A 23,325-nucleotide genomic window follows, 5' to 3' on the forward strand; every position below is an offset into this window, starting at 1 on the left:
GATTTAGCCATTTTTTATTTTTTTTATTCAATTAAGTCCCAAATATCGGTAATCGTATTCAATTTAACCTTTTGACCCGGTCAATAGGTCATCCAACTTTCAAAAATTACATTTTCGGCCCAGATTTCAAAATTTATTACAAATTTGGTCCAAAATTTACACTTTTAGCCCAGATTTTAATTTTTTTTTTACAAATTTGGTCAAAAATTTACCCTTTTTCCCCAAATTTTAGAATTTTATTATAAATTCATTCTAACTTTAGTTTTTTTACAATTTTTTTTTTCTCAAAAGTTTGTTTCTAATATGTTTTTTTCTTTAAAACTCATATTTATACAAACAAAATAACATATTTTCACATAAAAATCTTATTTTGTTCTATATAAAAACTTTTTGTATATGAAATATCTAATTATGAAAATAGGTTGTGATTATTTGTGTGGTTTCTCTTAAAAAATCGATTAAAAAACTAAAACTAACCATTATAGTTTGTCAAAAACTAGTTACACTCATTTTAATATTATTTATTTGTTCTTTAATCACATTTATAGGAAAAGTTTAAATAATAGAAGATGCTACATATTGAAAACTTCATATTTTTTATTTCTCGCTGAATACATGTTATACGTATAGTTCATCATCACTTTGGATTTCTTTATTTAAACTTATTTGTAAAATCGGATTCATGTGTCAATTTTGTTTGTTGTAATAACAAAAAATAACAATGTAGAATGGAGCAATTGTCATTTGTCGATAAGGAGGTTTTTGGTAGAAAATGACATTTAACAAATGTAAAAATTATTACAAACGTTGATAATTATAACTCATACTGAAATCCATAGGGATTGTCATATATGATATTAGAACAACTTTACATACTTTTTGTCATAACGAAGATGCAACAGGTTGAAAAATACATATAAACAACTATATTAAAATCTCATAGAAAAAAGAATACACACTAAATAGAGCACACATTAAAATTTCTATATTAATAGTATAATTTAGGGTTACTTTTAATTTAGGGTAACTAGTGTAACTAGTTTTTTACAAACTATAATTTAATAGTATAATTTAGAGTTACTTTTAATTTCTTAGTTGATTTTTTAAAAGAAATCACACAAATAATCCAAACCTATTTTTATAATTAGATATTTCATATACAAAAAAAAAATATTTTTTTTATATAGGAAAAATAAGATTTTTATGTGAAAATATGTTTTTTTTGTTTAAATATGAGTTTTAAAGAAAAAAACATATTAGAAACAAACTTTTGAGAAAAGAAGTTGTAAAAAAACTAAAGTTAGGATGAATTCATAATAAAATTCTAAAATTTGGGCAAAAAGGGTAAATTTTGGACCAAATTTGTAAAAAAATAAAATAAAATTTGGGCCAAAAGTGTAAATTTTGGACCAAATATGTAATAAATTTTGAAATCTGGGCCGAAAATATAATTTTTGAAAGTTGGATGACCTGTTGACCGGGTCAAAGGGTTAAATTAAATACAATTACCGGTATTTGAGATTTAATTGAATAAAAAAAATATATAAGGGCTAAATCGATTATGAGACCAATATGTAGAGACTTTTTTGCAGTTTTCCCTATTTAATTATGATAATATTATTTAGAATTAATATGTGTGCCTTTAACACAAATGTTAGAAATTTGGTTTGGATAAACAATACATTTAATTTTAAGTTCACAATAAATTTATATGAATTTGAGCTTATTAGGTTTGGGGGAGTGGTGCGGTAAGGGAGTGAAGTCTTGCCACCTTGGCAGCGGAACTACGAAACACCGCCCCTAAGTGCGGTCTACGCCGCAGTGCGGTAGAAATTCGATGTTCTCTCTCTCTCTCTCTCAACCAATTCCCTTTTTTTGCTCTCTCTCTCTCTCTCTCTCTCTCTCTCTCTCTCTCTCTCTTTACCTTGTTCCCACTTCCATCATACGGTTTGATAGTGTTAAAATGAGAAAAATTATGATTTGACGTCTACGTGGCATAGAAAAAAATGTAGTTTCTGCGACACTACTTTCTCCAGCCTTATAGCCTTATATCAAAAGAATGATTAATTTACCAACGAGAGTGGAATGATATGATCTGGTTACCAACTTGCCATAAATTCTTTTTCAAATTTAGGTGATTTTTGGACTCATATAGTCTCAATAAATTATGCTTATATTAAAAAGTTAGTGTATAAGCTTAAAAAAAAGTAATTTATATATATGCACGGTGCACCAAAGACAACCTTTTTAGAGTAAATTACATAAATGGTCCTTATGGTTTGGTTGAATTTTTAGTTTTGGTCCCTAAGTTTAAGATTTGATAGGTTACATCCCTATGGTTTTTTGAAAGTTGCACTGTAGGTCCTTGGTCCATATAAAAAGACCAAATTACCCTCCCTAATATATATATATATATATATATATATATATATATATATATATATATATATATATATATATTCCCTAATAAATAAAGATCTTTTTGTCACATGTCACATTTTATTTATTTTGCCACATTGAATTTTGTGGTTATTTTAAATTAATTTTTATTCCATAAGTCATTTTATGTTTTTTTTTTCATTTTATTAAATTCTAGAAAAAACATTGGGATCATTAAAATTGATCATTTAATGATCCATGATTCAATTTTAATGATCAAAAATTTTTTTCTAATTTTTTTTCTCTCCAATATAGTACTATGCTCGATTTTATGGTTTGTATTTTTTTTAGTTTTTTTTTTTCAATTTTTTAAGGTATCTTCATGAGTCCTCACATGATCCTGTTTCTCTCTCTCTCTCTCTCTCTATATATATATATATATATATATATATATATATATATATATATATATATATATATATATAACCCTAATAAATAAATATCTTTTTGCCACATGTCACATTCTCATTTATTTTGCCACATGTAATTTTGTGGTTATTTTAAATTAACTTTTATTTCACATGTCATTTTATGGTTATTTTCATTTTATTACATTCTTGATCGTATTTAAATGCAATAATATATGCTTATCAATTTCATTAATAAACTTTCCTTTTAATTTCAAATTTACTAAATTAAAGATTCATTAATTTTTTTTATTTATTTATCTAAATCATTTGTTTAAATTTACTAGAGAAAAGAACAATTTAATTTTTATAATTCAATAGTTTCTCACTTTTCTTATAAATTCATACTTCTCAAATATTTAGAATTTTATATTTAGTTTTTCTTTTAAATAAACTCAAGTAATACATATGTTTCACACCTAGTGTGTGTGTGTGTATATATATATATATATATATATATATATATATATATATATATATATATATCATTAAAATAAAGAGAAAAAAATATTAATTAATTTTATTGGAAGACTGATATTTATTCAGGTTATTGTTTTAATTTGTTTATTAGAAAAAAAGTAAAAAAATCATTATATAATTTAAACATACAAAACGTCAAAAAAAAAAAAAAAAACAACATTAAAAAATATATTTAAATAAAACGTCAAAAATATTAAAAGATTTTTAAACCACAAAAACAAAGATAAATAAATAAAACAAATAATAATAATAATAATAATAATAATAATAATAATAATAATTTATATAATTTTGATAATTGATTTAAAAAAATAAAAATAATTTTATAAATAATCTATATTAATTCTATTAAAAAAGATAAAAAACAATTATATATATATATATATATATATATATATATATATATATATATATATATATATATAATAAATTGTTAAAAGAAAAACAAAAAAGACAAAAATGGTTATTTGGTCATTTTATATGGATCATAGACCTCCAACTTGTAGTGCAATTTTCACAAATCATAAAGACATAACGTATCACATTTTAAACTTAAGGACTAAAAATAAGAATTCGATCAAACCACAAGGAGCATTTCTGTAATTTACTCATTTTTTTTATCCCAAAAAAATAATATAAGTGTGACATAATCTCCATGGAACTAAAATTCTGTGAATATTTTAGATTTGGGTGATTTAATGGATATTATAAAAGTATTATAAAAAATAAAATAATTAAAAAAATGTTGGATCAAATCCGATTTGAGAAAGAATTTAGGATTTCTTTTTTGTTGGAGGGATATGAATCTATGATAGTGTAGCGTTGGATTGAGATTGAATTTGAAAGAAAAGAGGATTGGACCAGGCCATCCTGCCTGAAACTGAAAGTACAGGGATCAAATCCTTGGATTGGGGGCGGCTATAATGGAGATAATTCAAGCACCTGCCGGTTGCTTCGACCTTCTTCACCAAAAGCCATTCCATTCTCCCTCGATTTCGATTCGCAACGGAATTTCATCACTCTCTCTCGCCTCCATTAAAACTTCACCTCTTTCTCTCAACAACTCTCGCAAACTCCTCACAGCCTCCTGCTCCCTTCTCGACGATGCTGTCTCAGGTGAACCGACACTCCTTTATCACCTGTCAGTTAGGTGGATTTACGTTCTTTTATAATTATCTTTCTATCTATATTGGATGCTAGTACTAACGGATGCCTTGCACGCCAACTGTTTGATTGAATTCCTTCATACAAATTATAGTTGTTCCTTTCAGCTCCACCATCCGAATTTGGTAAAGTTGACTCACTGGTTTCCGAAAGCTTATGCTAACCGGGGCTCTTGTTTAAACAAGAATAATTTTTATACTTGCAAAGGGGTTGTACAGTGTACGTGTACCCCTTTGATGTTTCCTTAGCTTCTGCAACTCTTTTACACACAACCTCAGTGCAAAAAGTTAGCTGATATCTATGAATTATCATGAACATGTCACCCGTGTTTTATTTTGCCCCTAACATCTTCTTGTACTCAAGGTTCTGCAGTTCAGACTTTTGAGGTCGATCCCATGTTAGATATCAAGGTGATTTCCCTCACCCACATGATAAAAAATTTCTTCAAAATCAGTGATTAAAACCATCATTATGATGGAAAATGACAATTACTTGAGAGAAAAACATAACATTATTCAATGTCTTGTTGTTTATAAGATATTGTTGTAACTGTGAATTTCTATATTCAGAAGAAGGCAATGGTTGTATCCCCTGGATTGAAAGGAACTTCCATATATCTTGTTGGTAAGTTTATTCTACTACCATGTTTCAAAAATCCCTTAAAAAATCGTGTTTTCTTATTCTTGAGAAAAAATACCAGGCATAAACAGCACAATGAAAACAAGATTGGGGAATCTTCTGGCAGAGGCACTCCGGTATTATTATTTTGACAGGTAACTTTTTATATATCTCCTCAGATTTTTATTTATACTTGAAGAGAAATGACTCTAAAGACATGGTAGCCCAAATGCAGCGATAATCTGGTTATGGAAGCAGCTGGTGGTGAAGCTGCAGTAAAACAACTTCTGGACATGGATAAAGTCGGACTCCGTGAATCAGAGGTGATTTTTGTCATTCTCATGAATGGAATGGAATGGTTCATTACAATTACATTGGAATGAATTTGTCTGATGGAATGGAATGGGGTAAACCACTTACAGACTGAAGTGTTGAGGCAATTATCATCAATGGGGCGCCTGGTTGTTTCTGCTGGAGATGGTGCTGTTCAAAGCTCAACCAATTTGTATGTGTTTCTTTCCTTAAACTTGCCAAATTTGGATTTTTTTTTTCTTCCATGATGTAGAAAATCATGTTACAGGTCACTTTTGAGACATGGTATCTCGATCTGGGTGGATGTTCCTTTGGATTTGGTAGCCAAGGAAATAGTTGAAGGTGGGGTTCGACTTTTTGGATCAGATATTTCACCTACTGCATCTCATTCCGAGGTATGCCTTAAATTTGACCTGATTCTTGATAATAAATGACGTATTTAACCTTTGTATGAGCAATACACAGGTGTTAAGTCAGGTAGCCATGCTATACAAACAAATGCAAGAAGGATATGCAATAGCAGATGTAACCATTTCACTTCAGAGTACGGCCCCACAAAACTCATCTTTAAGGACAGGACAGGACATGACATGACATAACAGACTGTATTGCTTTTGACATGCATTGGACTGGGACCGATGTCAATGTGCAAATGATCCTTATCCTCATTTTTGAAAATATGGTCTAACCATGGAGGTGTTATTAGTTGGTGAATGGGGTTGTAAACGGTTTGTTTCTGTTAGCAGAAGTTGCAGGTGGTTTGGGTTATGAAGATGTAGAGTCAGTTAGTGCTGAAGACATGGGAATGGAGGTGAAGCCATATGCACACAACTATAAAATTACCAACAAAGAAACTAAAAACGATGTATAATAATACGAATGCTGTCTGGTTCTTGGTGTTTTTGTAGGTGCTGTCGGAGATAGAAAAACTTATAAGAGTAAAGAAGATGATGGAAGATGCTGCGAGACCATTTTAAAGCTTGTTGTATTTATGGTGAGGAGTACAATGTAATTTAGCTTGTACACATGCCTGTTTATTATCTATATCAATTGTTTAAATTATATAAGTTTAGAAATTCGGATACATATACAGCTACACAAATATACAACAACAATACCCAAATCCCAAAGGAATATAGTAGGGGGAAGTTAGATGTAGCAAGCTATACATCCTAGTTATAGTCGTTGGTTGCCTCCTTTGGACCTATCGAAACCACCATAATCTTATTTCCCTTAATTTTTTGGTTATTGATGTCATTCTCAATATATTTTTGATCGACACATCTGGCATCTTGTCCAACATAATTATACTCCATGTCTATCGCAACATCTTAATTTCAATGTGACCTTATCAAAAAAAGCTTTTGTGGTCGCCCTACACTTTAACCAATCTGTCTTTACGTGATGACGAATGTCTACCTCAACACCCCTTTCTTTATGGATCATAGACCCTAAGTATTTGAAATTCTCATTTGGATGTAAAACTTCCTTCCCGACACAAATTTCTACTCTTTCAACTTTATGTTATCATTATAATTGCATCAAAAATATTGTTTTAACTGTGTTGCTTTATAGCCCCTTCTATTCCAACTAGACTTGACAATTTGTGTTTTCGTGTCGTGTATATGTGCCATACACGAATTTACACGACACGTATTGTAAAATGTGTTTTGGGTATCAAACACATAATTAATTTGTGTGACAAGTGAAACGACAAGGATAAACACGTTTTTAACCGTGTTACATGAAAACATGGATTTACACAAATTTATACAAGAATCTGTAAACGTATTGTCTAATACCATTTTTTAAGCTAAGAAAACATGCATTTAGTTCGTGTTTATAAGTGTATGTACATGTCGTGTGCCTATACTTGTATATACGTGTCATGTGCCACACAAATTTAATTCGTGTATTGTACGTGTTTAAACATGTAAATTCGTGTTTGACACATGTAAGACACGAAACACAGATTTAGAATTTGTGTCGACACGAATAGACACAAAACATGAATTTCTAAAACTCATACACATAAAACTCGTGTCATGTTCGGGTCGTGTATCAAATTGTCAGGTCCCCTTCCAACGTCGCCCATCAAGTATTTAGCATAACATTCAACTCACTCCCAGTCTTTGTTACCAACACAATGACATCGACAAAAACCATGCACCAAGGCACCCCTTCACGAATGTCACCAAACATTTCCTCCCAAATCAAACGAATATTAGGTCTAAGATTTGATAGTGGATGTAGACCGATTTCCATTGAGAAAGATTACATGTCACGTGCATAAGTAGTAGATTGCTAGTACATATCCTGAGGAGTCTCACATATCTCCATGTGACCCTTCTAACTTCTTAGACCCTTTAAATTCTCTCTTGTGGTACAATGTCATATGCCTTCTCCAAGTCTATAAACCCCATATCAAGATCCATATTTATTTCCATATATTTTTTCGTAAGGTGTGCAAGGACGTGAATTACCTCGGTTGTTGACAGATCAACCATAATGAGTTGTAGCAAAACGAAAGCAACACCAAAGAGAAAACTGATAATCTTCAGAAAATATAATCATGAGTCAAATGGAATTTAACTGTTTGTAACAATCAATCAAGTCAAAGCAAGAAAATAAGAAAAAGAGAAGAACACTAATAAATTGTACATGGAAACCTAATTGGGAAAAGCATGGTTAGGGGACGTCGAGAATGACTTCATTATGTCAATTGAGGTTCCAATGCTTCTGATTAGGAGATATCAAAATACAAGTGAGTTAAACCTCTATTTAAATGAGTCTTGATATCAAGATGTACATCATGACTAATACTTACGGTACAATGCATATCTGAAAGGAAACTTTACCTAAACTATGGGAAGTGATGACTTCAACAATCGGTTGAACTTTTGGAGACATATATTTAAAAGTTTTCGACCTCCCTAACATGAAGCTTTGATTTTGTAATAGAGTTGTTATAATTTACACGTTGTAACCATCTGTAACCATCCGACTGCTTTCAATAAGTAAGATTTCTTTCTATGTTAAAATGTAGAATGCATTTGTTAGAGAGATTTTTTGTTTGGTGAATATGAGACATAGATTATAGAAAATCTCAAACAATAGTACTAATTACTTAGGCGGTGTTTATTTTTTATAAAAAAATCTATTTTTCTTTTTTTATGTATGTAGGCGGGAAGACATTTCAGCAAAAGATCGTTTGTTGTTTAGAAGACAAAACACATAAAAAAATCTTTTTGACATCTTTTTTCATATGACAAAAAGGTAGCTTCTAACGTTTGAAGACATATTCTAACCTATTTTTTTTTCATGTGTCCTCTTATCTCTACCTCACCACCATCGTGGCACTTTGTACTTGACTCTCATCCATCACCACTTCACCACATGACCTATCCACAACATTATAAACACAATCTTATCGCCAACATCCTTTTCTCACCACTATTATGCCATTACCTTTCTGCTTCTTTTGCGGCTTGTATGTATCTCAATCTCTCATAATATCTTCTCTCGGTTCTATTGATTTGATGTTTTATCGGAATATAATTTATGGTAAAAGAACAAGTCATATATAGTTACATAAGTTCTCCAGAGTTATTTGTATTTAGTCTTTCTCATGTTTATTAGAATTGTATTCTCCGATTTGAGAAATTGAAATAATAGATTCAAACATTGCAAACATGTCTTGATTCTTGATTATTTATTTTGCTTCGGCTGTTAATATGTAATTGATGTTAGCTTATGTTAGATATCTCCTTAAATTATTGAAAATCTGAAAATCTGTGACTTTAATCTAAAGCGCGGGGTGCTTATGGCCCAACCCAATAATAGGATTTTAGGGTTTGTTGAGTATTTAATCACCCTTAGGTCTTGGGGTTAGATCATTTAACCTCTATCACTCTTAAACAAACCCTATAGAAACCCTAACACACACACACACTCTTTCTTTCTCTCTCTCTCTCTCTCTCTCTCTCTGGAGCTTGACATTTCTTTTGGAAGCTTACTCTTCATGTTTTGGTGTGAATCTTGAAGATCAAGTTGTTTACAAAGTGTTTGGGTGAAGAGCTCAAGTGTAGATCTACCAAAGCTACCTCATTTCTAGACCATTGTGAGTAAAAAGTTTCAATCTTGACTTTTAGTTTGGTAGGTGAGCTTGGAGTTGAGATGACTCCAACTCCTTCTAAGCGCATATGATTGTCATTTGAACAGTTTCTGGTTGTAAAGTTGTTATCTCGATCTTGTCCTTGGAGCCATGCATGTTTATGAAGTATTTATGTCATTTTGGACTTAGTAATCTTGATATGGTGAGTTTTGGTTGGTATTAAAGGATAAAGTTGGAAGCTTTGCTCCTTTAGACCTCATGAGAGTTCAGATCTAGAAGATGGGAATCGACTTAACTGATTAAGTCATTTTACCCTTTGTATTAAGCCAAAGTGTTGGCCGCTTTTCTTAAGCGTGGGGAACTTCCTGACTTTTCTCATATACGCCTGTTTTAAGCCTTAAGCCCGACTGTCTTATCTTCTAGCAAAGTGATGGATTGTAACGACCGAAAAATTCCAACCAATTTAAACTTTTCAAAACAACCTGATTTCATTAAATTATTACAAAAAAATGTTTTCAATACAATTTATTTAGAGTATTCCCAGAATCACATTACAACATAAACATGAGGAGCGGTACGATCACGCCTTCGCCTTGCCACGGTCTCATGAAGAACCTGAAAAACATTAAACCACAACTGTAAGCCCGAAAGCTTAGTGAAATATCCCCAAAATACCAACCACATATACCATACACGCATAACATGCCATATCATATCCGATCACAGAACAGCCATGCACTTCGGGTCTACTGTGTGACTGGTCTGCCGTACCGGCCAACAGTCCACCTGGTCCACCCTCCGAGTCTAGCAATATACATCGAGTCTGCAGTGTGATTGGTCCGCCCGCACCGGGCCTTCAATCCACCTGGTCCACTCTCTGAGTCTACAGTATGACTGGTCCGCCCGCACCGGGCCTTCAGTCGGCCTGGTCCACTCTCCGAGCCTCGGCACGTCTGGTCCGCCCTCTTGGGGCCTACAGCCTATCCGGACCGCTCGCTGGGCCTTCGGGACAACCGGTCCGCCCTGGGTATCTTGGCCTACAACACAAAGCATGACCCGCCTCAACCCAACTCCAGTCCAAACAACCATGTGCACATAAACATACAATCATATAACAATTCACAGTCAACAAGCCGATCAAACAGATCACATAACATATCATCATCCTAACCAGGATACCGACCTAATCGGTTACTAGCATAGCATCACCCTACATATCAGGGAACCGACCTTAACCAGATCTCTAACATATACCATCCTAGCTACCAGGATGCAAACATATCAAAGCAATAAAATAACAACAAATACCCGGATCTCAATCCGATAAAGGGCCGACCTTGGTGCCTTAGACCCTGTCGATATAGTGAGGATAACTCACCTCGCACTGCCGAAACTCTGAACTGAAGAGCAGATTCTCGAATCACCAACTCACCGCAAATCCCGAACTGGCCAACATAGCACAAATAAACATTAGGCCAAGCACAATACTCTTCTAAGGGTAAATTGACCATTTTACCCTTAACTCAATCCGACCCAACACTAGGTAAACTCCCAAGCCCACCAATGGCCCAAAGTCCAGAAGTCCAAAACAAATCCCATTATTGGCCCAATTTACTAAATTGGGCCCACCTCACCAAATGGGCCTAAACTCATGATCCTTAACAACCAATGGGCCCAAAATACTCTAACCATAATATCCAGTCACGGCCCAAAATCTAGCAGCCCAAATAATAGCCCAAACCCTAAGGCCCAAAATGAAAACCCAACAGAGGGAGTACGCTGGGCGTACCCTCCTTGATACGCTGGGCGTACACGCTGATTCGCAACAGGGGATCGGGGCACTGACTCGCTACGCGGGGCGTACTCATATGTTACGCGGGGCGTAACTTCGCTACTTATTAAGTCCTTATAACTTCTTAATGGCTTAAGCTCTTAAGCCCAAACTTCATATCCCTAGGCCAAACATGCCTAAGATTCATAAAGTCTCAACCTTTATCACTTGGGACGTCCAAAAGCTCTTAATCTAAGGTCTTAATCCATTAAGACCTATATATCGTACATATGGAACAACTACAGCCCTTGGGACCTCATTTTTCTCACTCAAGACCTCTCCAAAGGTCTGAAAGGACAGATAATCTCGGCCAACACCAAGCATGAATCAAGATGAGAACTTTGGGATAAGAAAGATGCTAAAACTTCACAACCCTTAGATCTATGCAAAATAAATGGCAAGCAAGAAGCTTTATACCTCAAATAAGCTCCAAAGGATGATATCTCTTCAGATCTACAAGCTCCAATCGATCCTTTCCTTCTTTGATAACTTCTCCTTTCTTCTTCTAGCTTTTCTTTTGCCAAAATGAGCTTCCAAGGCCAAACACATCCAACAATGGAAGGAATACGGGTTTCTAGGGTTTCTGAGGTTAAGGGTGAGCTTAAGGAGGCTAGGGTATGCACCAACATTTTCCTTATATAGTGGCTGACCCTAAATTTAGGGTTTTAGAACTCTGAGAGTACGCTGGGCGTACCTCTTGTAACGCCCCTAGATCAGGGCTAGTCAATTTAGAGACGATAAGCGTCAAAAATGACTTTTTGATAGAAGATTATTTAGAATGAATAATCTTAATTAAGTTGTAGCATATGTTACAAGGATTTCGTACATATAAAGAACGCCGAAATCCGAGTTATAACGAAGAAGTTATGACCTGTCGAAGTTTCGCGACGGAACCGGCACGACACAGCGCGACGTAAAAAGTGAATTTACGTTAGAGCGATATTTAGCCTTAGCAATCTAAACGAAAGTCGTAGAGTTCGTTAAACCATGAGCGTGCATAAAAAGAACGCCCAAATCTGACTTCGTATGAGGAAGTTATGATTTTTCGAAGTTTCGACTTAGCGGTATGCAGCCCGAATACTCGATTTGAGACCGAGCGGTTTTTAGCCGAAACAATCTAAATGAGAATCGAAGATCTCATTAATTTTAGTAAAACGATAAAAAGATAGGTGAAAACGGACGTCGGATGAAGAAGTTATGATTTTATAACGGAGTTTTCCGGGCCCGGCCTACTAAAAATAAATAATAAAAATAAAGTCAAAATTAGCCGACGGAGTCTAAACGAAAGTCGTAGAGCGTAGTCTCACCTACGCGGGGATATAAAGAACGTCGAAAACGGAGTTCGTATGAGGAAGATATGAATTTTTGAAGTTTATTAAATATTTTCGATATTTAATTTAAATATATATTAACCGATATTATCCTTGGGGGAGTCAGCGACCTTATCGTCGTTACGCCCAGCGTAATTTGAAGTTCCAGCCCTTATAAAAGGAGGTCGAGAGCAACTGAGTTCATTGCTCATTTCTTCCCTTTTCTCGCGTTTTTGCATCGTTTTTCGTGCAAGAATTATCCCGAAGCCCCGGTATCATTCCCGAGCCCCGAAGCAAGTCCCGAGGTCCCGAAGATCCCGAGAAGTGCGATTCCCGAGCCGAAGCTCTGCTCGCGAGAAGCCGATTTTTGTGAAGATCTTCCAGATCTACCGAAGAATACTACTTTTACAAGCCGTAGTGTTGTCCGATCATCTTCTGATCAAGTGAGTGTGTGGTTACTTTCTTCTAACGCATAAATACAAAGTATTTTATACGAAATACGTGTTATGTGTATATTTTGTTGTTATATGTGTGAATGTATATTCACTTTCTTCTACCGCATAGATATGAAGTATTTGTTATGAAGTACGTGCTAGGTGTTTATACAATGTTTATTTACTTGAGATAGGTGTTGAAATAATGTTTTATACATGTTTTAAAAGATTTAAATTGTATATGTGTTTGCATCTACAAATATGTTGGGTAGAACATGGGTAGATGGAATAGTTGATGTGAGACGAAATAATAAGTATTTTTGAACTCACTGTGTTCATTAGGTATTTTTGAACTCTACGTGTTCACTTGGTGTTTGAACTCAATGTGTTTATTAGTTATTTTTGAACTCTATGTGTTCACTTGGTGTTTGAACTCAATGTGTTCATTAGGTATTTTTGAACTCTATGTGTTCACTTGGTGTTTGAACTCAATGTATTCATTAGGTATTTCCGAAATCTATGTGTTCACTTGGTATTTTTGGACTCAATGTGTTCATTAAGTATTTTTAAACTAGATGTGTTCACTTGGTGTTGTTGAACTGAGTGTGTTCACTAAGTGTTTTAGAACTAAGTATTCACCAGGTGTTTTGAATTAATTGTTCACTAGGAGTGTTAGAACTAGGTGTTTGTTAAGTATGTTGAACTAAGTGTTTACCAATCGTAATTTGTGGACCTTGGCAGTGGTGGACTTTGTGTCAATTCCTTAGGTCAATCCTTAGGAATAAATGGATAAAGGATAGTTGATTCTTAGGGTAAATCCTTAAGAAATAAAGAAGATAATGGGAATGGGTATTTGGGTTGATTGTTTGATAATTCAATATAATAAATGTATTATTGTGGGTTAAAAACCCTACATGCTCACCAGGCTCCCAAGCCTGACCTACTCAGTTTTCTTTGCATTACAGGTAATGGCACAAGAGTATAAATGGGTGGACTTGACGAGAGATTTTGGATTATAGATCAGTAGTTATAAATAACTGTTGTAAGGTCTATTTTATACTATTTATGCTTTTGGTCTGTATCAGAACATGACATCCCGATGTTTTATTATTTAAAGAAAATACATTTTCTTTAATAGATGCGTTTGATAAATTCTTATCATATTTTATTTTGGGAACAAATTCCGCAACTCTTTTAATCAAAAAATTACTCTGATTTTATAAAACAAAGCATAAACAATTCGGTCTTTTCTGGCCGTGATTTTGGGGATGTCACACCTCTAGTACGTTGGGCGTACTCAGCCTTGCACCCGCGTCCATATACGCCTTACGCTGGGCGTAATCCCAGCTTACGCTGGGTGTACTCGGCGAGTCCCCAAATTTCATATTTGCCCCTCATTTTCCACTTCTCCCACAAGATGACCAAAATATCATTTCTCTTAAATCCCGGGGACTCACAATTAGGTATTCTTAGGAACGGGGCGTTACATGGATGCTTCTTAAATGCACGACACACTTTTTGACCTAATGTTGACTTTTTGGCTCGATTTGACTTTGGGTCAAATTTGAGGTTGAGTCATTGACTAAGATTAGACTTTGTGATATGGTTTAGGTGGTTAGTAGTACCAACCTTCCTGTTGTTGTAGCTGAGGTGATTGTTTGATCGATTGTGATATGAATTTTCTCACTATACTTTGTACTACAGTGTGTATCTTTTGTATGTTCGGATGTTGATATATTATAATGATTTGTTCGGCATGTACAATTGTTATGATTGCATGTTTTTTCTTGTTATTGTTATGTGTATATGTCAAATATTGTGGGTGGGTTCAGGCGGTCCAACTGTGTGCTGAAGGCCAAGAGGCTCGGGCGGTCAATTTTATATTGTAGGCCCAAGGAGAGCGGTCCAACATAATGTTGAAGGCTCTGGAGAGCGATCCAACCTTATTTTGTAGGCTCGGGAGAGCGGTCTAGTCACGTACTGTAGGCTCTAATGGCGGTCCATCCTTGGGTTGTAGGTCTGGTGTGCATGCATTGTATGTGTATGCATGTGTGGGGTATTATGGGTAACTCACTAAGATTTGGCTTACGGTTGTGGATTTAAATGTTTCAGGTACTTCACATGATCAGGAGAAGATAAAGGTTTGACTGTACAATTCATCTAGTGGTTGACATGTTTTGAGAGATACTATGTTTTAATACTCTGATTTTTATTATGTAGTTGTGAAACAATATTTTTATGACTTATGTTCTATGGAAAAATGGTTTATTCTTTTCTTGAAAATGAAAAAATTTACCATGGTTTTTTGGATGCTACAATATTGTTAATAGTTTTACATTTTCCTAGCTGAGATCTTTGAACCAAACTTGAAGACAATGTTTTTGATGAAATGCTTAAGTAAATGAATAAATATGGAGTAACCATATTATGTTATATGAATATAATTGTGAATATGTTTTAATCTGATCAGATTTCTTGCATTTATGGTTAGAGTGTTCGAAGTGGTGCAACAAGACATATAGGTTGCCTAAGGTGCCGACAATACCCGAATATCATTCCCAATCTTGTGGTACCATAAAAATTTATGGTTTCTATGAGTTACGTCTGAACCCTTCCAATCCTAAAATCTTATACATTGCTTAGTTGTAACTTGTACTTACATGGTTGTACTAAAGTGTATGAGTTGATAAGGATGGATTTACAAGTGTCTATGAGTAGAAGGCTTGGAAGTAAGGAGAGATAAATGTTGATATGACGCCTATGTGTCATGTGGGTTTGGAAGGGTGGGAGGGATGGGATCCATTAGATGAGAGAAGTCATTCAGTGCGTAAGACAAGAGGTAGACGACATGTTCGCTGTCGATAGTTCCATACGGAAATCTCATCAGAACCACCATGAGCTTCTTTAATGGCATTAATGTCATTATATGCTCATCAATCCAATTTAATTAATCAATCGAAATCATTCATTTTATTAGAGTCCCTCCATGCTTATGGTTTTGTATAAATTTGCGCCCAATTGTGATTATAATTGTGTTTTGAATTTATTATAGAAGATTTTATACAAATTTACACCAAACTTTAAAAAACATTTATGTTTCTTTTCATAGACCATAGACTTTTGGTTCATATATTCTTTTGCAAATATTTTATCTTTTCAAAAAAACAAACAACGTTTTAGTTATTGTTTTCAATATCCATTCTATCAAAATTCAAAACCATAATGACTTAAAACGTGCAACCTTTTATTTCTATCTTTGATTTCGTATGATTTATTAAAAATTTAAAAACTATGAATCGTTAATCTCAATTTTTAGCCATAAGTTAAAGGTGCAATTTTATCTACCTTCCTCGCTCACACAAAAAGTCAAACACACATACATAAAAGGAATACTAGTAGTAATTGGGAATATGGATATATTTTACACTTTTTTTTAATATTTAATTCGACACATGATTTAGTATTAAATCTATCTAATACAAAATCTTCCTTTTCGTAAGTTTAAGATCTTCCCGAAAATAATGTGTTTTTCCCGATAATAAAAAAAAAAAGATCACGACATCGATTATCCATTGTGCCTAGAAAGGTTTCATAATTGTTAATCACATTTTGTACGGTTTAAACATTTAAAGAAAGAAAAACCTAAAACCATTGTATTTCGTTTATTGCAAGTAAAGGTTATTGCCCTCCAATAAAATGCAAACCATTTTTATTTGTTCATCGATAATAGTTATAAAATATAAGTACTTAAAATTAAGGGATTTATTGTAATATAGTTATAATCTATTATTTTAATATGTTCAACCTACTTATCATATTCACCTAGAAATTAGAAAGATGAGCTTAAACTCGAGCACATCTCAGCTTGTTTTAAAAGAGCTGGAAAATTAATTGCATCTTTGAATTTGGTTGTGTCGAGCTGAGCCGATCCCACAAGACTTGAATATTTACCCCTGAACTTCCATTAAATTACGTTTACACCCTCACCTCCTCACGTATATACCCCCACCTCCACCCCGATTCTGCCACTTCTCTTTTCCCCTTTTCTTTTGTGCGTTTTGGTTCGTTTCTGCGGTGGTGCTGCTCCTCCAAACCTCGTTGAAGGCGGAGGCGGAGGAGGATACATACTGAGATAAACATAAGGAATTGAAAGATACAGAGCCCATGGGATTCCAATGAAGAAACAAGTGTATAAACAATAACGATAAAATACAAAGCCTACTGTTCAATTCATCTTTTACTTTCTTCTTTTTCATTCCACATTTTAATATTTTGATTTTTACTTTAGCTTGCTCTGTGTATACATCATTGCATTGCATCGGGTGATTATCGGAAGATGATTGGGTGATTATCGGAAGATGATTGTTGACGCTAACATGTAATTATCCTCAACGTAGTTGTATCCATCGTCGACCACCTATCATTTCGTATTATTCATCTCGGCTCCAATACTTTGCATAACCAAGTCAATTCAGATCCTTCCTCAAACCTTTTTCCATCATCAATCTCACTACACTTTGCTTCAAACCGGATGCCGATCTAATCCTTTATTGCCTTCCCGTTTATTTATTCATCTCTATCTGGATGTCCTATGTGTAATCATCTCCGTTTTCGTGGAATCGATTTTGATTGCAGCTACATTTGTTTATATTCATCGCCCTTTTGACTTTAAATGCCTTTCTCTTCTTCATTATCACTTTAATACCATCGCCGCATGATCTATAGATTTTGATTTCACCGTATTGTCTACATGTAGGCTGGAAAAACTTATAGATGCCTTTGCTTAATTTCAGGCATGGACATTGGTTAGGCTGCACCCTCTGAGTACGGATGCATATCCATTTTGTACTTAAAGGTCTTGACATTTCAATCCGTGTTTGAGAACCATCATGAGCTCAGCAGAAAAGAGAAAGGGATTCGTTGATTAATTGCAGAGGCTAGGTTTTGCTTTTGGTTTAATGTGTTGATCGAACCACTAATACTCATAGGATAGTTACTTAGTTGTATACAGTAGTTTGATAGAAGAACAAGGTATACAGCCCCCAAATAAGAGAAGAGATTGCTAAGAATAACTTGCTAGATACTATGGGATTGCCACAAGATCCTTACATTGGAACCTCTGAGGTTGCAGGGATATCAAGCACCTTGGAGCACAGTTTTCCTGTAATTGATGAGGAGAGTTGTAAGTTAAATGAGATGAAAGCAGAAAATACAAGAAGAGAAAGCGTTGGATGTTCCCTTGATTCTTTATTTGGTGATTGTGTTGTTAAAACCTCATTGGACAAATTTCAATTTCCAGATGCTGTAAGTAAAGAGTCCACTGATGTCAAAGGGACAAGAATTGGTTCAAAGAATAAGCTTGATTTGTCAACACCCAAATCTACAAAAACTGTTACAACTTCATTTTCAAGAATTGTGGGATTTGAATCTGGTAAAAAGGATTCATCCTCAGATGCATTTGATGGAGCTTCAACCAGACAGGTATATGAAAAAGTAACTGATGTGCCTATTGCCAGGAAAAGGATGTTGTCACCACTGAACAATATGCTTTCTTCTCAACCATCTGACAATGATGATATAGATATAGCCTCCTGCAACAATCACCAAGTTTCTGGTAATGTTAAAGCTGATGATCACAAGATCAAGCTTTACAAGAAAGCAAATACCTCTAATCTTGTGTGGCCTGTATCTGATGGGCCAGTTCTTGATGCAAATGAAGTGCCATTCTTTCCACCTGGATTTAAGGATTTTAAAGACTCAAGCAAGCAAAGATTGCAGACCAGGCCTATCCCAATATCCACAGATAAGTTGACCTTGTTGACCTGTTCTTCTTCATCTCCCCTTGGTCCAAGATCTTCCAATGAAAGAAAACATTCATCATCCAACAATGTGGAGAATCCAGATGGAGAAACAATAATCTCAGGTACCATATTTGCATCAAGCGAAGTGGATTACAGGATGCCAAGCAATTCACTTGAAGAAATCAGCTATTTATGTGAGGAAATTGGGTCATCATGTTCTCCTAAAAGTTACACAGGAAAGAGTTGGCCTTTCCACAAACACAAAGAGTTAGGATTTCGGAAGTTAAGGCAAAAATCAAGGGGTCTTCCTGTTAGGAGATCATTAGTTGGTTCTTTTGAAGAATCATTGTTATCTGGCAGACTCTCATCAGGAGACATTAACAAGGTTAGGATCATTTCTTCTCTTACAAAATAGGAAGTTTCTTTCATTCAGTTAGGGTTTATCTCTAACACATTCTGCACATCACATTCATGTGCAGAAAATCGATGGTTTTCTAGCTGTTCTAAGTGTAAACGGGGGAAACTTCTCACCAAAAGCACGCAAACTTCCCTTTGCAGTTACCAGTGTTGATGGAGATAGTTACTTACTATACCATGCTTCAATAGATCTTGCAGGAAACAACTTATCAAGTAGCATTCTTCACAATGATGATTCTCAAAATGCTAAAAGCCGTTTGCGAATTCCAATGAAAGGTCGCATACAACTGGTATATGATATGATATGATATGTTCTTTAAATTTTAATTCAATTTGAAATTAGACTCGTATGATTGGATTCGACTCTTGCAGGTTTTAAGCAATCCAGAGAAGACACCTCTTCATACTTTCTTCTGTAATTATGATTTGAGCGACATGCCAGCTGGCACAAAGGCAAGTTATTATATCTATTAATAACATGAAAATTAAATTCAAAATGGAATGGACTTTATGAAATATATTTTGTGGATTTTGAAAATGCAGACATTCCTACGACATAAGGTCACCCTTGCAACTTCCAGACAGGGCACAAAAGTGTGCAATGGTGCTGGTTGCCAGGTGGATGGTGACATGGCGTCCAGTGTATGTTCTTCAAGGGTGAATGGAAGTGCTGCCATTGTTGGTGCTCTACGCTATGCTCTTCATCTTCGTTTTCTATGTCCCCATAGAAAATGCTCAATATATGAAAAGAATAAGTTAGATAATGATCAATTGGAGCGTAAGTTTTTCTTGTGCAGTGATTTGAAGGTGGTGTTCCCACAACGCCATTCAGATGATGATGAAGGGAAGGTATGTATGTTCATATTGTCTGTATGGTTCTCATTGTTAATCGGGTGTAAATCAAGAAGTAATGTGGATTTATTGGATGTTGTTAATGACAGTTAATTGTAGAATATCATTTTCCAGAAGATCCAAAGTACTTTGATATCGGGTGATGACACGGTATGTTGTTGTGTAGGTTTGTTTTTATAGAGGATGTGTACATGGGGTTGGTGAATTTTGATATATATATATATATATATATATATATATATATATATATATATATATATATATATATATATATATATAAGGATGTTGATTACTTATGATGTGGTTGTCTCATTTGTGATGTAGGTGAGGCACCATATAATATATTATACACATATACATATATATAGGAGTTAGAAAATAAATGTGAAGGACTGTTTGTATATGCTATTTACCAGTAGATAGATAGATAGATATGGTAAATTAGAAATATGATTCCCTTGATTTTTGGTTTACTTTAATGTAAAAGCATTTGTGTTCTTTTGTTTTATGATGTTGAGTTTAGACATTACAATTCATGTAGAATGTTGTTTTTCACATGGTAATGTAAAAAAGAGGTATGGGAAGGTAAATCATATTTATGTGGGAACTACATAGAATATGTATGGTAAGTGCATACTAATTGATGGTTAGATTGTTATAAGTAGGTTAGTAGGTTTGGAAAGGAAGTGGATACACTTTAAAAAGAGTTAACTCACTTTTAGAATGATTGGTACGGGGTGGAAAATGGCAATGTAAATCGTGTCAATGTAGCATGAAGCGGGTTGTACTATTGAAAATGGTATGGTCTTGAAGGGGATATGATACAGCTATATCATTGATTGTATAGTGCAAACCGTAGTACACTCATACATGATGTGTACAGTTTGTAATATATCTATATAACCCATACGAGAGTAATGTAACTCTGGTTTATGTCAAAACACGGTACAAGACATGTCTTGATAGAGAGAGTTCAGAGCCCGGTTCTCCCATGGGTCGTATGATTGTAGCAGGAGTTATGTAGACTGTACACAGGGTAAAGTGTACGGTCTTGAGGAGGTAAAATGCGTATTAAAGTTGTCAAGATCGGGATCCTATGTAGGATCGTTTTTGGGTTTGCAAGATCGGGATCGGGATCCTAAGATCCCATAAAATAAAACATAATTTTAATTTATAATTTTTAATCATGAAAAATATTTCAAACATTTAATTTTTGTTCAAAAGTTATAAAAATTTCAAAATATTAGTCATAAGTCACAACATAAAAATTTCAGAGCCCGGTTCTCCCATGGGTCGTATGATTGTAGCAGGAGTTATGTAGACTGTACACAGGGTAAAGTGTACGGTCTTGAGGAGGTAAAATGCATATTAAAGTTGTCAAGATCGGGATCCTATGTAGGATCGTTTTTGGGTTTGCAAGATCGGGATCGGGATCCTAAGATCCCATAAAATAAAACATAATTTTAATTTATAATTTTTAATCATGAAAAATATTTCAAACATTTAATTTTTGTTCAAAAGTTATAAAAATTTCAAAATATTAGTCATAAGTCACAACATAAAATGATAAACGGTAAATTGGTAAAGGGTAAAAGACATAAAGTGGTAAAAAAATTCATTTACAAAAAAAATAAATAAGGGAAGATAGGATCGGATCGCGATCCTACGATCCTACCTACGATCTTATGATCCTACCTGCAATCCTACCCAAAATACGATTCGTTTACGATCCGAATCGTTTTTCATACCTATGATCGTAGGATCGTACGATCCTACGATCAGGATCGCGATTTTGACAACCACGATACTTATATATGGGTGTTCATATAGTATGCAAAGGAATTTATGGGTTTTCCGTTTGAAAATGGTACAATCATACAATAAAATGGTAAAGTGGTAAAAATATTGTTGGACTACTATTGATCAAGTGTTTGATTTATAAATTAAAAGAGGAAATAAATCATTATTCACCTATTTCAGTTCTAAAGATGTATGTGTTCAAGGTGCAATGTTGGAGTGTTTTGGGGTGCATAGAAGATCAAAGGAGGAGATTAAACAAAAGTTTGTAGGGAGAATCATCATCAAGGAAAGACCATCTTATCATCTTCTTAATTGTGTCATTCCTAAGATTTTGGCACATTTAGAGGAATTTAAGAAAAGAGCCAAATTTTGAGAAATCTTCCTTCTAACCTAAGATTACGAGTTATCAATCACTAGTAGTGAGAATAATAAAGTTAATAAGACCATTAAAATCCTTTGCATTATGTGTATATGGGGTGGAAGCCTAGGAGACCTCAAGGTTAATTACACTTACCTATTGTGAGATTCAACTTAATATGATAAGTTGAAGGAGATAAGCTTATGTATAATCCAAAGATGAAAGTCATCATAGGATGAGAAGCTAATTTGTTAATATGATGACTTGAGTTAAGTCATCTAAAGGAAGAAATTGTGTCTAAATGGCATAATGGTAGATATATCATATTGGGCAATCGTATCATGTTTTTGTTTGATATAATACTTCACGATGTGACTTGATTTGTTTTTTACTAACATAAAAAAGACCCAATTAAAACACGACAAAGATAATATGAAATAACCATTAGTTTAATTCAATTATACAAAACACGACAAACATATGTTAAAATCGTGTTAATTTCTTGTCAAAATTTTCACATTAACACGACACAACACAACTTCGTGTTTTTTTAAGCTAGACATGAAACAAATTCGAATTTCAATTTCATCTTCTTATTGTATTTTTTCTGTGTCGTATCATCAATTGACACCCCTATATAATTATGTTGAATATGGTAAGTGAAGTATGTACTTGATGTTTTAAGGACAAATATATCAAACCATAATGTGCACAAGCAAAATCAACCTCCCTTACAAGGTGAATAACATGATAAAATGGCAAACATAAGTCTATATGAATCAGTGGCGGATCTAGGGGTTTGAGGGGTCCCGAACCACCACTTGATTTCAGCTTATAAGTGAGAAAAAAAATCTTTTTTTTTGTGTGTGTTAAGGTGCAATCACTAAAAAAAAATATGTGCAGCTATTAATATATGTTGAATGAAAAAAATGATGTTACTATTGCTATAAATTCTTGCGTCCACCCCAGATGGGAATCGTGAGTGAAG

General features: G+C 34.1%; 2 protein-coding genes across 5 annotated transcripts; both read left to right on the forward strand.

Annotated features, from left to right (window-relative positions):
- Positions 1-4,101: 4,101 nt before the first annotated feature.
- On the forward strand, positions 4,102-6,487 carry LOC111888814 (probable inactive shikimate kinase like 1, chloroplastic). Of its 2 annotated transcripts, none has more exons than XM_023884936.3 (10): positions 4,102-4,442; positions 4,863-4,900; positions 5,060-5,114; positions 5,191-5,263; positions 5,344-5,431; positions 5,531-5,613; positions 5,689-5,815; positions 5,886-5,964; positions 6,167-6,231; positions 6,329-6,487. In XM_023884936.3, the coding sequence occupies exons 1-10, from the start codon at positions 4,250-4,252 to the stop codon at positions 6,395-6,397; spliced, it is 870 nt and encodes a 289-aa protein (XP_023740704.1). In that variant the 5' UTR covers positions 4,102-4,249; the 3' UTR covers positions 6,398-6,487. The 2 variants fall into 2 exon arrangements, with proteins under 2 accessions (XP_023740704.1, XP_023740696.1); XM_023884928.3 differs by having other exon boundaries at positions 4,105-4,442; positions 4,854-4,900.
- A 10,410-nt stretch (positions 6,488-16,897) lies between these two features.
- LOC111888800 (uncharacterized) lies at positions 16,898-20,734 on the forward strand. 3 transcript variants are annotated; one of them, XM_023884917.3, is made up of 7 exons: positions 16,899-17,298; positions 17,398-17,487; positions 17,903-19,295; positions 19,390-19,617; positions 19,700-19,780; positions 19,871-20,176; positions 20,269-20,445. In XM_023884917.3, the coding sequence occupies exons 3-7, from the start codon at positions 18,195-18,197 to the stop codon at positions 20,320-20,322; spliced, it is 1,770 nt and encodes a 589-aa protein (XP_023740685.1). In that variant the 5' UTR covers positions 16,899-17,298; positions 17,398-17,487; positions 17,903-18,194; the 3' UTR covers positions 20,323-20,445. The 3 variants fall into 3 exon arrangements, with proteins under 3 accessions (XP_052624537.1, XP_023740685.1, XP_052624536.1); XM_052768577.1 differs by adding an exon at positions 20,504-20,734 and having other exon boundaries at positions 16,898-19,295; positions 20,269-20,329; XM_052768576.1 differs by lacking the exon at positions 17,398-17,487.
- Positions 20,735-23,325: the final 2,591 nt, after the last annotated feature.

This window comes from Lactuca sativa, chromosome 2, assembly GCF_002870075.4.
Source record: "Lactuca sativa cultivar Salinas chromosome 2, Lsat_Salinas_v11, whole genome shotgun sequence".
NCBI classification, from domain to species: Eukaryota; Viridiplantae; Streptophyta; class Magnoliopsida; order Asterales; family Asteraceae; genus Lactuca; species Lactuca sativa.

What these genes read in the sequence shown, in the direction of transcription:
- LOC111888814 (XM_023884928.3), top strand. Translation starts at nt 4,250, where the DNA reads ATGGAGATAATTCAAGCACCTGCCGGTTGCTTCGACCTTCTTCACCAA. An exon ending in AACTTCCATATATCTTGTTG is followed by an intron (nt 5,115 to 5,190) that starts GTAAGTTTATTC and finishes AAAAAATACCAG; the next exon opens with GCATAAACAGCACAATGAAA. An exon ending in TCGGACTCCGTGAATCAGAG is followed by an intron (nt 5,432 to 5,530) that starts GTGATTTTTGTC and finishes AACCACTTACAG; the next exon opens with ACTGAAGTGTTGAGGCAATT.
- LOC111888800 (XM_052768577.1), top strand. Translation starts at nt 18,195, where the DNA reads ATGGGATTGCCACAAGATCCTTACATTGGAACCTCTGAGGTTGCAGGG. An exon ending in CATCAGGAGACATTAACAAG is followed by an intron (nt 19,296 to 19,389) that starts GTTAGGATCATT and finishes ATTCATGTGCAG; the next exon opens with AAAATCGATGGTTTTCTAGC. An exon ending in ACATGCCAGCTGGCACAAAG is followed by an intron (nt 19,781 to 19,870) that starts GCAAGTTATTAT and finishes TTGAAAATGCAG; the next exon opens with ACATTCCTACGACATAAGGT.